General features: G+C 42.0%; 1 protein-coding gene across 2 annotated transcripts; it reads left to right on the top strand.

Moving 5' to 3' along the window:
* The first annotated feature begins 2,917 nt into the window (after nucleotides 1-2,917).
* BAK1 (BCL2 antagonist/killer 1) lies at nucleotides 2,918-15,563 on the top strand. Of its 2 annotated transcripts, XM_051996404.1 has the most exons (7): nucleotides 2,923-3,132; nucleotides 7,869-7,938; nucleotides 8,626-8,761; nucleotides 10,240-10,383; nucleotides 12,990-13,170; nucleotides 13,365-13,399; nucleotides 13,564-15,563. In XM_051996404.1, the coding sequence occupies exons 2-7, from the start codon at nucleotides 7,890-7,892 to the stop codon at nucleotides 13,673-13,675; spliced, it is 657 nt and encodes a 218-aa protein (XP_051852364.1). In that variant the 5' UTR covers nucleotides 2,923-3,132; nucleotides 7,869-7,889; the 3' UTR covers nucleotides 13,676-15,563. The 2 variants fall into 2 exon arrangements, with proteins under 2 accessions (XP_051852365.1, XP_051852364.1); XM_051996405.1 differs by having other exon boundaries at nucleotides 2,918-3,132; nucleotides 13,365-13,656.
* The last annotated feature ends 837 nt before the right edge of the window (nucleotides 15,564-16,400 follow it).

The following is a 16,400-nucleotide window of genomic DNA, read 5'->3' as shown; positions in this document are numbered from 1 at the left end:
TCTTGTTTGATAGTTACAAACAATTCTGGGAATTGGGTGCTATTATTATCCCCATTCTACAGTTGAGGAAACTGAGACAGATAGAGGTTAAGTAATTTGCATGGGATCACAGTAGGAAATATCTGAGGACAGAATTAAATCCAAGTCTCCCTAACTCCAGAACTCTTTCCTATATAGAAATGGAAAATAATCTCAGGGAAAGCCTTTGCCCTGGGAATAAAATAGTAGAGCTGTCTGGGAAAAGCTTCTTGCAAAAGGTGAGATTGAAGCTGAGTCTTGAAGGCAGCTAAAGAAGCTAGAAGGTAGAGAGATGAGGGAGAGCACTCCAGCTTTAGAGGCTAACCAGAGAAAAAAAGGCAGTCAGGAAATAGTGTTATGTGTAAGAAACAGCAAGAATGCCAGAATTGCTGGATTGTAGAAAATGTTGTTCTTGTTCAGTTGTGTCAAAGTCTTCATAATCCCACTTGAGGTTTTCTTGGCAAAAATTACAATTGCATGTATGGCTGCATCTTTCACAGATGAGGAACTAAGATAAATAGGATCAAATGACTTGCTCAAGGTTACAGAGTTATTAAGTATCTGAAGGTAGATTGAACTCAGGAAGAGTCTTCCTTACATTGGCTTGGTACTCTATCACTGAATATGTAGAAGAAATAAAGTGTGAGAAAATTGGAAAGGTAAGAGGAGGCTGGGTTAGGACTTTCTTTAAAAGCTAGAAAACTTTACAGGAAGCAGGAAAGGCAACCAGAAGACCATTCAAATAGTTCAGAAACTGAAGTGACAAAACCTACACCCTGGTGGCAGCTCTGTGAGTGTAGAGAAGGGAATTATTATGGAAGTCCAAACAAGACTTGGCAACAAATTGAATATGAAGGGTAAGTGTGAGGAGTTGAGGGCAATTCAACCATTACATGCTTGAATGTTTGGGAAGAAAATATGAATTCAAGTCCAGTCTCTGATGCATACTGACTGGGTGACTGAGACTGATTCATTAACTTCTCAGTGCTCTGAAGCAACTCTTCAAGATTTTAATTTACAGATTAAGTGCGAACATACAATGATAGAAGGCATGTACTATACCAGTTAAATTATACTTAAATTACAAATACATTCTACTCTGTGAATGTAATCCTTGTCCTAAAGCTTACTACTATGGGACTCTCTCCTTATTGGTGAAGATGATGGCCCTGCTCTGAATGTGAAGCAAATGGAGTAAAATAGGTGAGAGATGCGATAGTTCAAGCTTTCATCACTCTTCTTAAGTGGCCCCATCCCTTCCAATAAGATTAGGCATGCTGAATTGCTTCTCTCATTTTTGATTTCCAGCTTTGAGAGAGAAGATGGAAAAGGTCAACCTCGCTTAAAAGTTGCTGAAGGAAAAGATTCTGGAAGATATGAGAAGAACAGGCATAAGAGAAGCTTGCTACTCTAGAGGAATATTCCACAAGAGTTAGATCTAGAATCCTCTCTTGGTTGAACTGGATTGCTTCTCTCCCAATAGGAGAGTGCCTACATTTTGCATTATCTGGCATATATTCTCCTATATATACATCTCTAATTTCTCTTTTGCTATGATTTGAATGGGTTTTTTTGTTATTTGCTACATGTTTATTGTAGAAATAGGAATTCAGACTTGGATATATGAGATCCCCTTTCCCACCAAAAGGACAAAATAATTAAAAGTTATATCAGACCTGATTATATCTCCTAGATACACAATATTTAAGGAGCAGATAGATAAACTTCTAGTCTAGTTATCTCTTTTCTCTAAGGAAAGCAGAATGATAACATTGGACCCCAGCCTCCAGCTTTCTCTCTGACAGGAATGAAAGTGTAGAGATATCCATTCTTGCTCCCTCTGGGCCTCACACAATGTCATTGTCCTTAAGTGGACAAATGGGTCCTGCCACACATGTGGAGCCTTTTCTCCTTATTCTATCCATATGATTTTGGGCAAATTATTTTAAATTCTCCCCATTTTCCTCATTTGTAAAATGATACCAAGAATAGTTGCCCAAAGCGCCATAAATTTACCTAGCCTGTCCAGAGTTCTGTAGTCAGTATTTGTTGGAGGTGGGACTTAAACCCAGGTTCCCTCTGGTTTCTAGGTCAGTTGTCTATGCATGGTTCTGGCTACCTCTCTCTCATTTTCCTAATTTTATTTTTTTGAGTTATACATGTACATTCATTTTTTAAAACATATTTCCATGTGAGTCCTCTCTCTTTTTTTAAAAGGCAAATATCTCTCTTTAATGCTAAAAGCACTACAGAAAAAAGCACTATCTTTTTATTTTTTCCTATAAAATCATATCATACTTTATTAAATAATATATAATGAGATCATATTTCATTTACTCATTTCATTTATTGTCTCAAATGTAATAATATATGTACAGCACTTTATGGACCTTAAGGCACTATATGTGGCCGCTATTATTATTGTCATTATCCCCCTAGAACTGGGGACACAAGAGACTCAGACTTGCGTCCCATACAGAGGTACAGCCTCTGTCCACGAAGCTTTGACTTCCTGAGGGGAGAAGTGGTTTGGAGATGTACTGAGTGGGGAGAAGCTGAAGCTGAGACAAGGGAGAAGGGTAGCTTTAAAAAGACAAAGACAGTGAGAATCACGTCTTCCCTCTGTTTTTCTGACCAGAGCTAAAGTCTTGGACTGGGAGCCAGGAGGAGATGATGCTACTGAATGGTAGTTGAGCGGGCCTTCAGGCTCCCAGCCTTCCCTCCCTCTCTACACTGAGATAGAAGGCTGAAGGCTATCCTACTAAGGGGAAGCGTGCCAATAGCCATCAGGACCCAGCTGCTCCCAAAAAGGAGTCCTCTAGAGGGAGCTCACCAGCCCCCTGCTCAGCTCCACCTCAGCTCTGTGATTGGATCTAAGCTGAACAGGAAAGAGAAGCCTCTGGGAGCAAGGGGATGGACTAACCCATTGCTGCGGGCGGCTGCTGCTACCCCTGCTGCCGCTGTTGCTGCTGCTGCTGCTGCTGCTTCTGCTACTGCTCCCGGTGCTGCTGCCGCTGCTGCTCCTGCCTCTGCTGCTACCGCTGCCGCTGCTGGTTCCTGGAAGCTGGGGCCTTAGGGTTTCTGTTCCTGGGTACACCAGGACAGCAGTCCAGGGTAAGTCCCATTCTACCACCCCCAATCCTTTGAGACCTGGGACACTAGGCACTGAGTCTCATTCCGTCCACATCCTGTCCAGGACCTTTGCATGGTTATGAGAGCTTTAGTGGAAGACCCTCCTGCCAGAATATAGGAATCCCCTTACCTGGCCCAGGGAAAAGCTCTCCAAGGTGGGCCATTGCAGCTAACGCCATGGCTTTTCAAGGCCCTGCCCTGGCCATCAGCTATCCCCTGGCTGAGCTGTAGATTGAGTTGGGGTTCCTATGGGTAATCTGCCTAACTTTCCCATCCTCTGGCTCCAAACTTGTGGAGCTCTCAGAATTGAGGCCTCCTGGATCCGTTAGATGGCATTCCCAAGAAAAAGCAGGGAAAATTCTTTTTTCATAGCTAAAAAAAAAAGGTACAGATTATTGGGGAATGAAAATCCCTAGGCTGGCCATCCCTCCTCAATGTCTCTTTCTAAGCTGCTATGAATCCAAAAGAAGAGAAACATTGCTATTAAGTAGAGCCAAGACCTCTCCTGTCCCCCAAAACACACTCTTAAAAATCAGAGCTAGGCCTCTGGTAGGGGAAAGGGTGGTATTTCTATGTAGTCACTGGATCTGAAACTATTTCTTTGGAATCAGCCCCTGATGGGGTCCTGAATCCAAGGGCCTCAGGAGTAAAATATGCCACAGAATCCCAGGGAAGCTGTCTGCTTCTGATGGGGAGTCAGATTTAGAGTCCAGTAGATTGGGATAGCGGGGAAGAGGAAAGAGAGCCTTATCAGAATGTGTTACAAACTTCTCCAAAGCAGAATGGGGATGGGTGTGCCAGACAAAGGTCTGTTTTGATGAGACCTGGCTCTCATATAACTCTTCAAATCTTAACACACTTCACTACTAAAGTGTCTATTTGGTGTGGGAGGTGAAAAAGAAAATTGAAAGTAGCAAGTAATTGGAAGAAGAGAAAACAGAGCCTCCAGGTATCGAGCCCTTAAATTAGGGATACCTTAGGAAGCAAAATGAAGAGAGGATTCCTAAAATGACCCTGGGCCTGAAAGAGTCTAGCATAGGTGGCAGAATCCTGAGTAAAAGGAACAGGATTCAAATCCCAAGTCTCACTTGTGAGACTTTGTATGGGCCTCAGTTTCCTCATCTGTAAATGAAGAGGTAAATTCCCCGCCAGTTCTGAATCTAGGATCCTATGAAATAAGGACCTTCAAAAATTAGGACTTTGTTGGGGTGGGGCCTGGGGTTCCTTCTATAGATTTAGCCCCAAGGATACAAGTAGGAGGGGAGAGGTGCAGTTTTGCTAAAGACTATGGTGGTGGTTGCTGGGGCTTAGAACAAGATACTGAAGAAAAGACCTAAACTGAAAGTAAACTCATTTCCAGGAAATTCTGTTCCTTCCTCATTTGGGGTTCAGAGAGTGAGGTGCTAAAAGTCATCAAGAGAGAGAGAGAAGAGAAAAAAATGGGATGAGTGGGGAGGTAGAAAGCAGGAAGTTGACAAAATGGTACACAGGTGCATGATGGGTGACATCAGCAGGCCAGGCAGGCAGTGTGGGTCAGAATGGTGAGGGTATAGAAGCATTTTAGATAATTCTTCCTTCAATCACACCTAAGACTTCCTGGCTTTAGAGAAAAGTTCTCTGATTTGATTCCATGGACTTCTTTGTGGAAATCCTAACCTCTTATTAGCAGGTTGTCAAAGTAACCCTGGAAGGTGGCAGAGGTACCCTGAGGATTCTCAGAGGGCAAAGGGAAGAAGAATACAAATTCAAAAGGTGTCCTGTCCTCGACTGCTTTTCTTGTATCCTTAAGCCTAAAAGAAATTACTAGACTTGGAGTCAGAGAGCTTGGCTTCTAGCCATACTTAGTATTCATTCAATCCAGGGTATTTCTCTGAGGCTCAGTTTTCTTTTCAAAGAAAAAAGGGGAAGGAAGAATTGCAGGTAGGTGATGTAGTGGATAGAGCACCAGCCCTGAAGTCAGGAGGACTTGAGTTCAAATGTGGCCTCAGACACTTAACACTTCCTGGTTGTGTGACCCTGGACAAATCACTTGACCCCAGTTGCCTCAGGAAAAAAAAAAGGGGGGGGGAAGAGGGAGGTGGTGATTATATAACATTTGCCCTGCTTGTTTAGTGGGATGTTTATAAAACAGACATTTGTAAACCATAAAGTATCTAGAACACTAGATTTGCAACCCTATGATATAAGTATTATTATTATTATTCTCATTTTACAGTTGAGGAAACTGAGGCAGATGGAGATTACATGACTTGCCCAGGTCCATACAGCTAGTGTCTGAGGCTAGATTTGTCACTCAGGAAGGAGAGTCTTCCTGACTACAAAGCCTGTCTACTGTAGCACCTACCCACATAATGGGGGAGTGATGATCTTTAAGATTCCTTACAGATCCTATAATTCAAAATGTAAGTTATTGTTGGTTATTTAGTCATTATTAACCTTTTTAGTTACAAACATGGGATATAAACGTGAACCTGAGTCTGCTGGTCCCAATTACACAGATGGAGATGATAGGATACGTTTTGCCCTGAGTGTTCATCTGTCTTCCTATCTCACCTTTACCCCAATATCCTCTATCCAGACCCCTACAGGGCAGTATTACAAAGATATCTATGGATGATTTTATAGGAAGGACAATTCCTGTCTGCTTGTTGGCTGTGTGACCTTGGGCAAGCTTTTTAAAATTAAAAAAATTTTTTTTTGTTTGGCTGGGGCAATTGGGGTTAAGTGACTTGCCCAGGGTCACACAGCCAGGAAGTGTTAAGTGTCTGAGTCCAGATTTGAACTCAGGTTCTCCTGACTTCAAGGCTATCTACTCTCTATCCACTGCCAAGCTTCTTAAATCTTCTCTCTTGGCTTCAGGCGTTTCATCCTTAAAGTGGAGATTATAATACCCGCCCTGCCGACTTCATAGACTTTACCAAGTTGTAGTGAGGATCTAGATAGAGAGGTATTGTATATAAAAACCTTTGTTATTGATATGCTGGGAAGTGGGAGATGCAATTATCTATCAATCACTTTTGTTAGTTATGAAATCAACTCAAATGGTGCCAGTTTTTAGAGAGCCTGAAACTAGATTATAAATTGAGTCATCCTTGCTAGGGCCCAACCACAACCCACAAGTATAGTTATTTTTGTATCAATAAAGCACCATTCATTCAGCAATTTGACAAACATTTATCAAGAGCACTTGTTACTGTATAACTTGCTACTAGTAATAAAGATAGATAAGATATAGGCCCTTCTCTCAAGTAACCTGTAATCTGTTCAACATAACTGGTTAAAAGACTTATGCACTCATCAAGGCAGCTAGGTAGTAAAGAGCTCAGATACTTATAAGCAAGTGGCTTAATTTCTGCCTGCCTCAGTTGCCTCATCTGTAAAATAATTTGCAAAAATATTATTTTAATGATATTACTATTATAATATCTGCACTAATATTAAATATAATACATTATAACTAAAATATGATGGTAAACATACTATTAGTAATGCTAATCATAGCAATAATAGGACTTATCTCCCAGGGTTCTTGTGAATAAAAAGAGATAATCTTTGTAAAATTCATTTACAAACCTTAAAGTTGTTAGCTGTCATTATTATCATTTTAAAAGGCAGAAAAATTAAGTACTAGAAAATATTATAATAGAAATGCCTGACTTGGGGGAGGAGATCAGAGAGGTTAGAACTTCTTCATGACCTAAGGCAGGATGTGGAGAAGTTACAGCAATGTGATACAACACAATAACAAGTATATGGTTTTTAGCAGCCCCCCACTCACCCATTGCCCAATTTCCTTCTTTTCATGTTTTCCTCCTCACCTCTTCCCCTTGATGCTTACCAGATTTAACCTGGGCTGGAATGGAATGTGATCAAAGCCCCAGGAAAAGAGCTGAGATTATAATCTGAGGAACTGGATTCAAATTCAAATAGAATCTGCAATTTATCATCTACATGAATTTAGGCAAGTCCCAACTTTTCTAGGCTTTAATGGTTTGGATTAGATCAGGCTTCTTAAACTTTCCACTGGCAAACTCTGTTTGCCTGGGAAATTATTCTTCCACCCTAAGTATATAGATGTATAAAATAGGTATACAAATCAAATATTTATTGATAATAAATCATAAATTTTAAAACAGTCTTTTAGTATACATATAATTTTACCATTTATTAAAGATGAAAGCAAATTTGCATGTTAATGACATGGATGGGCTTGTTTATTTTTATATAAAGAATCTAGGTGGAATAATTGATATATTTTACTTTTTTTATTTTACTATTGCCAAATTTTTCACAACCCTCCCCACATTCAGTTTTACAATACTGTTTGGCTTCATGACCCACAGTTTAAGTAGTTTGGGTCCAGAAGTCTACTTAAGTTTGTTCTTTTCAGTCCCAGATGCTTTGATCTTATGCTTTTCCCTGAGCCAGCATCTCTTTCCCTCCCCCAATACTGGTGGTCTTGATCAGGAGGTTCAGACAAAGGGGACAAGCCTTGCTAGGCATGGTGATATAGGAACCACATAAAAGTCTGGGCTAAGCTGGAGCAAAAGGCGCCTCATCTTACACTTTAACCAGTATGTTACCATGTGTGTAGATAGGGTGTCTGGCTCATCTAGTGAACAGCTAAAAACATCTGAACTAAGGACAGACACCCTTGCTCACTCTTGTTTTTATTTTCTTTTTCTCTCCCAACATCAATTAATCTCCTCCTCTCCCAGGCTGGTACCATCTTTTCCAGTATGGCTTCTAGGCAGGTGAGCCGGGTTAGAGCCCCTTCATCTACTGCAGGTAAGAGTATTCCCCTCCCCCTTCTAGGTCTAAGGAATACCTTCTGGGAAGGAGGAGAGTTGAGATAGAAGTTGGGGAGAAGAGAGAGAATGAGGGGGAACTGACTCTTGGCTTTTTACTCTCCTCTGACGGGATTGTGAAGATGGAAGTAGTTAGGGTTTATCTTTTTGCCTCTTCTATATGGGGAAGCACCATGCTGCTGTGATTTCACTTATCTCATGCATTCCTGTGGTTTCTGAGAAAAGTGAACAATCGATGGAGCTGGTTCTGAGTCAGGGTCCTGGGAAGAAGGACCCTGCCTTTCCAGCCTAACTTCTCTGGAGAGGAATTGACTGTCTGAAGGTGAGAGAGAGCAAACAAATTGACAAAGAAATAAGAAACTAAGGCAGCAAGTCACAAAGAAAATTCTCTCTAGATTTAGAGTTAAATCCCAGCTCTGCCATCTGCTGCCTTGCCCTTTCTGAGCCTCAGTTTCCTTGTCTGAACGGCTAGGCCAGGTGCTCCCTACCAGCTAGGACATTTTGTGTTCTATATTTTCAGATTTGTACTCTAAAAGATAAAAGGATGGCTTTAAGTCCTTGTAGAGGAAGGTAGACTAGGTAAGAAGGGTAGCATAGAAGAGAGAACGCCCTCTCTGCCCCTCTCCTACCTCTCACCTGACCCTAACACTGAGGATTTGGTTCACAGAGGAACAGGTGGCTCTACAGACTGAAGAGGTTTTCCGAAGCTATGTCTTCTACCGCCATCAACAAGAGCAGGAAGCTGAGGGAGATGCTGTCCTTGCAGACCCAGAAATGGACACCCTGCCACAAGAGCTCAACAGGTGAGGGAGGGAAGCAAGTATATGAAGAAATGCAAAAATTTCTACATATGTGTGAATATCCATGCATATGCATACATGCACACACATATATAACTCCATTTTGTAATGAAATGGCCCTTTCCTAGCTGTTAATTGAAGTTGTATGTATTTTTATTGTGTAAAAAGTATTTGTGGTATGTATTCTTTTTCTAAATACTTTTATGTATTTATCATGCTGCACAAGAAAAATAAATCAAAAGGGAAAAAAATGAGAAAGAAAGAAAAAAAAAAAAAAAAAACAAGGAAGCAAACAACAACAACCAAAAAAGGTGAAAATACTGTGGTGTGCTGTGTGGTACATCTTATTAAATTGTGTAAATCAGCTAAGCGGCACAGTAGATACTAACACCAGGCTTGAAGTGATGAAGACTAGATTTTAAATTGACCTCAGATACTTACTAACTATATGACTGAGCAAATCACTTAACCTTGTTTGCCTCAGTTTCCTCATCTGTAAAATGTGCTAGAGAAGGAAATGGCAAACCATTCCAGTATTTTGTCAAGAAAATCCAAAGTGAGGTCAAGAAGAGTTGACACAACTGAAATGACTCAACAGCAACATTATTAAATTGTAAGGGGAAGTTGAGGATCAGGTGCGGGGGAGGGTGGTAGAAAAGCCACTACAAAGGGACCGTGTAAGGGAAATGCAGAATTAGGAGGAAGGTATCCAAAAACCCCAAAAGGAAAACAGAGCTAATAGATTAAACACTGGGAAAGACATATATGTTGCTTAGGTTCTGTCAATGAGTCTAGGACCAGAGTCACCAAGTAAGTAAAGGATGGGAGTAGGGTAGAATAGAGATGGACTCTGAAGCCAAAAAAGGAGGGAATTGATTTGGTATACAGGTAGACAAATGGTCATAGATATGAATCTCCAGGGATCATGGCAGCTGGTTCCAGGCTTTTCCTAAGATCCCTTTCTCTGAAGATTCTGAATACTTTAATTTTAAGAACTAGAGTAAGAAGGCTTTTTATCAAGAGGAGTGCCCAGTCAAGAATCTGACTTGGTGGCAACCATAAAGGAAAATAGGGGATATTTCCGAAGATCACTAGCTCAAGTGGACTAGAAATGCTAAGTGGTCAGAAAGCAAAAGAGAACCTCAGCTTCGAAGACCAGGGTTCTACTGGGAAGATTTCTACTTGTTGTTTTTCTTTACATATATTGTCATATAAACATACAACCCCTCTTTGAGTTCCTCTCCATCTCATCTCTTTTATTCTTACCCTTCTCATTCATGCAAAGCTCTGCCCTCAACCCACTTCCCCTCTACCATCAATTTCCGGAACTCTTTTCTCAAAATTGGGGCCTCCTGTGTATTTATTCACAGATTTAGGTCTAACAGTTTGGGTGTGGAATTATTCCCTAGAGACGAGGAACAAAGATAAGGGCTCTACTTGGGGCAGTCCTGACATTCTCTGTTTTTCTGTTATTGCCCCAGTACCACAGAACAGGTGGGCCGACAGCTGGCCATCATTGGGGATGACATCATTCGCCGATATGACTCAGATTTCGAGGTCATGCTGCAGCGTTTGCAGCCCACCCCAGAAACTGCCTATGAGTACTTCACCAAGATCGCCTCCAGGTATCTGCTTCCCCAGTTCTTCCAAGGTCACTTTCAAGTAACCTCTCCTTCCTTTCCTTTCTGTGTCCTGTCCAAGTCTCACTAGTGGCAACTTGTCTCCCTGTATTGCTTTTGTGTTCACCTGTTACTATGTAGCAACTCCCTCTGATGGTTAGAATGTGAGTGTCACTGTATCTTTCACTTGGAAACAAGATAGGCTTTTTCCTGGGAGGCTATTTTAAAAAATGCAGATCTGCTTTGGTTGTAAGGAAAGGCCCTTAAAAACCCTATAGAAATGTGAACAGTGACTGTTAGGAGGATAAGGGTAGGTGGTCACTCCCTCCAATTGACTCCATTTTGTTGTGGTTGTTGCTGTTTTCCGTTTCCCCTGAGAAGGAGATCTCAGTTTTCTTTCTGACTCTGCCACTGACTAATTGTGTGATGGGGAGGGGTGGGGGGGAGGTAATTTCCTCTAACCCTTAGTTCCTTCCTTTGTAAGACTGGAGGGTTGGACTAGATGATCCCAGTGGCCTGATTGGATGCTCTAAATCCCATGATCCTCTAAAAAACAGAGTTCCTTCTAGAACTTGTGGGATAGAGATGGAATAGAAAGGATTGCTCTTAGCCTAGTTTACCTTGTTCCTTCCCATATTCTGGGAGAAGAGGTTGATCCCTAAATACTGCTGGCCCTAAAACCTCCTCAATCCCCTGAAAATAGAAATGAGGCAATAATGTGTTTGAGGTTCAACACCAAAAGATGAGATTGAGGAGAGCAATTGACACTAACTGCTCTTTGACACCAAATTTTGGGACTCAATCCTGTGTTAAATTCACAATGGCTTTTCTCTTTGACAAAAGATAGGTTTGTTTATAAGAAGAGGTTATAGACAAAATGAAGAGGTAAAATAGACACCAGGAATAGTAAATATGAAATAGATTTCAGAAAGCCTATAGGTTTAACAATTAACATTGAGAAAATCAAATTCTCCAGTGGAACTCACAATTAATCAGGAGAAAGAAAATACTCTGTGAAGTGGGAATATGCCATTGATTGGCAAGTTAAATCCATAGAGGAGTTTAGCACCTTCAAAGAGTTAGTTCTCCATAAGGAGAAAGACATCATGAGGCAGAACTCACCATCAGCAAAGATGTGTGGGCCACAGACAGATTTATAAAGAAAATTTAACCAATTTTGATATTTAACCATGTTTGATATTACTTGACTTTCTGATTAGATGCAGTAAGATGGGATTATCCATGACCTCCATGGGGAGCAGGCCTATAAGGTGGAGCAGATCTCCATCAGTGTGCTCTTCCTTACTTGACTCAGGGATTAATCTTATCAATACTTCAGGCTTTTTCTGCCAATCTCACCTAGTGACCCAGGACCTCATTAGCATGAAAGCTGCTGTTATGCTGGACATTTGGGGCAGGGTGAGCATTATATTTAGAGCTGAGGTTAGGCTCATCTTTCTGATTTCAAATCTGACCTCGGACACTTCCTAGCTCTTGATCCTGAGCAAATCAATTCACTGTGTTTACTAGAGTTTCCTCAAATAAACTGGAGAAGGAAATGGTAAACCACTTCAGTCTTTGCCAAGATAACTTCAAATGGGGTCATAAAGAGTTGGCAATGGCTGAAATGACCAAATAACAACAAAAAGGCTACCTTATTTTTCTATTAGAGTTCAGTTTGTGATAACATTAGGAATGAGAGATGTTTGTTGGCTTAGACTCCAAAGGTGGGCAGGGGATGTGATGTGAATTATTCCCCATGTGTCATCCTCATTCTTTTTTGAGCTTCCCAGGACCTAACTTCCACTTCTGTCCTCTTTCTCCCTGCTGTCCCTGCGGGATGTCAGGCTAGCTGTGGTTCCTCGGCTTGCAGGTAAATCCCTTCCTCTCTGCCCCCATGCTTCAAGCTGTCCTTCCTCTACTATTTCTCTTTCTGTTGGACATTCTGTCTGTACTGGGAGAAGTGGAAGTCACCACTGCCCTGGAAATAATATGCAGGTTGAATGTCAGTGGATGTAGAGGAGATACGGTCTCTGACAACCAGCCTGAGAGGTGGTCTAGCTGTGTCCAGTTTTTTAACCCTTTGGGGTGAGCCCAGATGGTATCCCTCCAGGAGACCCAGCCCCAGAATTCTGTTGTATTAAAATGTAAATTCCTTGAGAGAAAGCATTGTTTCTTTCCTTGCATCTGAATACAGGGTGCCAGGTGAATAATAACATGCAATTAATAAATGCTTAATTGAACTATAGGACTCATCCTGAGGCTAAGTGGGCTTGGGTGAATGGGGGGAATCTAGACTATCTGGTTGCACTCCTAATGGTAAAAGAACTGCTGTACCAAGATGAGAGCATCCTTTTAGGGCAACCTCTCAGCAGGTGTTGCCACCTGATCCCACGCTGTGTCTGACTTTTAGTCTTCCTAGAAACTAACATAGATTCTCCCCAACTCCAAGAAGAAGCCTTGTTGGCTAAAGATGTTCCCTACCTGCTTCTTTTAGTCTGCTGTGTTCTACATCTGGGCCACCTTCCTAATCCCAAAGGGTCAGAGGGGAGGACTAGGAGTTAAGGGATGAATAGAGAAGTTACTAACTTGAGGCTTTTTACTTCTCACAGCCTATTTGAAAGTGGCATCAACTGGGGCCGAGTGGTGGCACTGCTGGGTTTTGGCTACCGGCTGGCACTATATGTTTATCAGAGGGGTCTGACTGGCTTCCTGGGCCGTGTGGCTCGCTTTGTGGCTGACTTCATGCTCCAACACTACATCGCCCGCTGGATTGCCCAGAACGGGGGCTGGGTGAGCAGGGGCCCTAGGGCTAGGGAAGGTGTAAGGGGATAGAATAGAGGGGAAAGAGTCAAGGCAGGATGAATTATTCCAGAAATCAGGGGGTGGGCCCAGGGTGGCGGCCTGTCAGATTCTCCTTCCACCCTTCCGCATTGCCTCTTATCCCCTGGTTCCTGTGCCTTCTGTGACGCCCGTCTCGTCCCTAGGTGGCAGCCCTGGACCTCTCCAACAACTCCATTTGGTACGTGGTAGCAATCTTGGGGATGGTGCTCTTGGGTCGATTCATTATCCGAAGATTCTTTCAACCCTGACTCCAGGAGGGGGAGGCCTTTCATGAAGACACAAGGCCTAGGCCTCTCCCATCATTCCTCTTCTTCTGAGCCCATCATCCCCTTCCTCCTCCAGGATGAAAAGGACAGCCCTGTGCTACTGTGGCAGAGCAGCTGGACGGTGGTCACTCCAAGCTTCCAGGCATCTTTCTTACCTGAGAGCCGGGGGTACAAGTCCCCGGCCCTAGCCCTCCACCGTGCTCATAGGCTCTTCTCTTTGAGATCCATCAGGTCAGAGAGGAGAATACAGCTTCCCCCTCCTTCCCAAAATGAGCAGACTCAAACACACACGGATCTGTGGAAAGCCTCCAAAACAGGGCCATCTTGATTCATCTAGAGGAAAGAAGATTAGAACTACTTATTTCTGAGAAGAGTGTTTTATTTTTTAATATTTTATATATATTTTTTAAAATAATTACTTAGATTGCTTATGATTGCTTATCTTCATCTCCTTTCACCTTCTCCCTCCTCAAGGCTTAGATGATTCTTGATAAGGGGGGGCATCATGTGAGTCAATAATTCTCAATTACAAATAGCCCTCCCTTAGTGAAATATAATGTCAAAGCCAGAACTGGATTCATAGACTCAAAGGAGCAGAATTGAGAGACCTTAGAGACCTTTATTTTACTGAGGGAGAAACTAAGGCTCAGGAAGGAGAACTGAAGATACTACTTAACCCTGCTTTTCCCTAGCCTTGATTAGGCTGCTCTTGTAACTAGCCATTCTCTCAGGTTTCTTGGGCCTGTAGGGACTTTCCATCCCCAAAAAGAAATTCTTTCCTCCCCCAGGGTCTAACTTACTTTCTTGGTAACCCTTCAACTGACTAGCTTGCTTCAGTTTTCTACTCTTCAACATTGCATTTTCTACTCTGTCCTCCCATACTTGTCCCAAACCCTATCACTACAATCCCTTGGACTTCCCTTTCCTTCTCTTTCTAACATACACCCCACTCTGATCACACCTCTATTTTTGTCAGGCTTCCAGATTAAATGTAGAGATTACTCCTACAGGCTACTTAGGCCAAAGACTAGGAAGAACAGGGAGGGAGCTCCACCCTAATCCTGTCTCTACTATACCTGTGGAAGGTGGGACTGTACACTAATATACAATTTGTAGGGTACTCCCTAAACCTACAAACAAGAGCCAGATAGGCCCAGGGCACAGTGTAATACCTGGGGTAGGCATAGGAGACACTGAAAACTCAACTCTGCTCCCCAATACTTCAGAACTGCCTACCAGATAGGTGTCCTTGAAAAGCATCTTAAGGCTATTTGATAATAAATGTGCAATCCCACAACTTCTGCCTTGCAAATTTTTATACTCTTATCTTAAATGCCCCTTTGGTTCTGTACTTTCTTCTTCATCCCTACTATCACCACCCACTCATCATGTTCATGAAGACCCCCTAGCAAAGATCCAAGGGGAGATGTTCTCAGGTTGATGAGGCTTCAACTCATCAACTCAAGTATAGAAATATTTGAGCTCCAGATGGAATTAGACATCATCTGATTTGGGCCCTTACTTTGACAGAGAAATGACATCCAAAGGGGACTTGTCTGGGAGAGTATGGAAACCATAAGGAACAGATATGAAATTTAAATTTACTTCTTGAAATAGGCAGTATGATGTAATTGTAAGAGTACAGAATTCATAATCAGAAGAAAGCTGGATCCAGTTCTTCTACACTTAGGACCTGTGAGATCATTTTATGGAGGGAGAAACTGAGGCATAGTATGTATTAGGATTCTTACATGGTGCTAAGTCAGTTGTCTAATTTTAGCATCGTGTTTAGCGGTTCTCTAACTCACTAATGTATTTAGTACTCATTGGAATTCTACAAGATTCACAAGTCCAGGAACTCACAATCCCACTCGCGGAGGAGGAGTCAATTCATTCCTTATATTTGATCTTTCTGCTGGCTGGAAGCTTTTGGAGTCAGAGTTGAGCAAGAGGTTGAAGCTGGCAGAGGCAGAGGCAAAGGACTAGCGGCAAGAGCTCTTGGAACCAAGGAGAGAGGTCTCTAAGAAAACTAACCGGGTTATTTTGGAAGAGACAATAAAGGATCTGAACTTTTAACATCTGGCTGCATTTGAGGTGATTATTGAACTGGATTGAAACTAAGGCTGCCTCCAGAAGCCCCCCAAGAAACCTGCTCTCAGAGAACGATTATATTTAAGAGAAGAGAACACGAGAAGAGAGTATGATCAGTTCTTTATAAAATAAGAAGCTTGGACTAGGTGATTCCTAAGTTTTCTTCTCATTCTAAGATCCTGACTACAAATCCAGAGCTCTTTACACTAAATCACACAGATTGTTCAAGTCAGCAAGACCAAAAATATTTAGACTGTTAACCCAGCTTACTACCTTTTATCTGAATGAAGCAGGAAAAAAGTGAAAAACCAGGAGGGTCTCTTATAATCTCATAGGAAGAGGACCATAGAGTTCATCATAGCTCAACCCACTTATTTTATAAGAGGAAACTGACCCCCAAAGTGTCATGTTAAAGGACAGAACTGGATCTTAATTGTCCAGGCTCCCAGCCAAAGATTTTTTCTGCTTTATCTCACTGCTAATTCTTCTTGTGGAGTAGCGAGGTGGCCCAGTGAATAGTTGCTGGGCCTGAAGTCAGGAAGACTCAACATCCTGAGTTCAAATCTGGCATTAGCTGTGTGCCACCGTGGCCAGCTGGCCAAGTCACTTCACTTTGGAGAAAGAAACAGCAAACCATCTTTGTCAGAAAAATCATAAATAGGGTTGAGAAGAATCATACACAACTGAACATTTCAGTTTGTATGTTGTACTAATTTGTACCCAAACAAGAATGCCATCACTAAAAATTAAACAGCAGATTACTAGAGGATGTAATGCCAGAGAAACTGACCCAGACAGAGGTTAAAGACCAATTTAATAGTT

This window comes from Antechinus flavipes, chromosome 4 (assembly GCF_016432865.1).
Source record: "Antechinus flavipes isolate AdamAnt ecotype Samford, QLD, Australia chromosome 4, AdamAnt_v2, whole genome shotgun sequence".
In the NCBI taxonomy this organism is placed as follows: domain Eukaryota; kingdom Metazoa; phylum Chordata; class Mammalia; order Dasyuromorphia; family Dasyuridae; genus Antechinus; species Antechinus flavipes.
The sequence above is the reverse complement of the archived record's forward strand: the minus strand, read 5'-3'. Positions and strand labels throughout refer to the sequence as shown.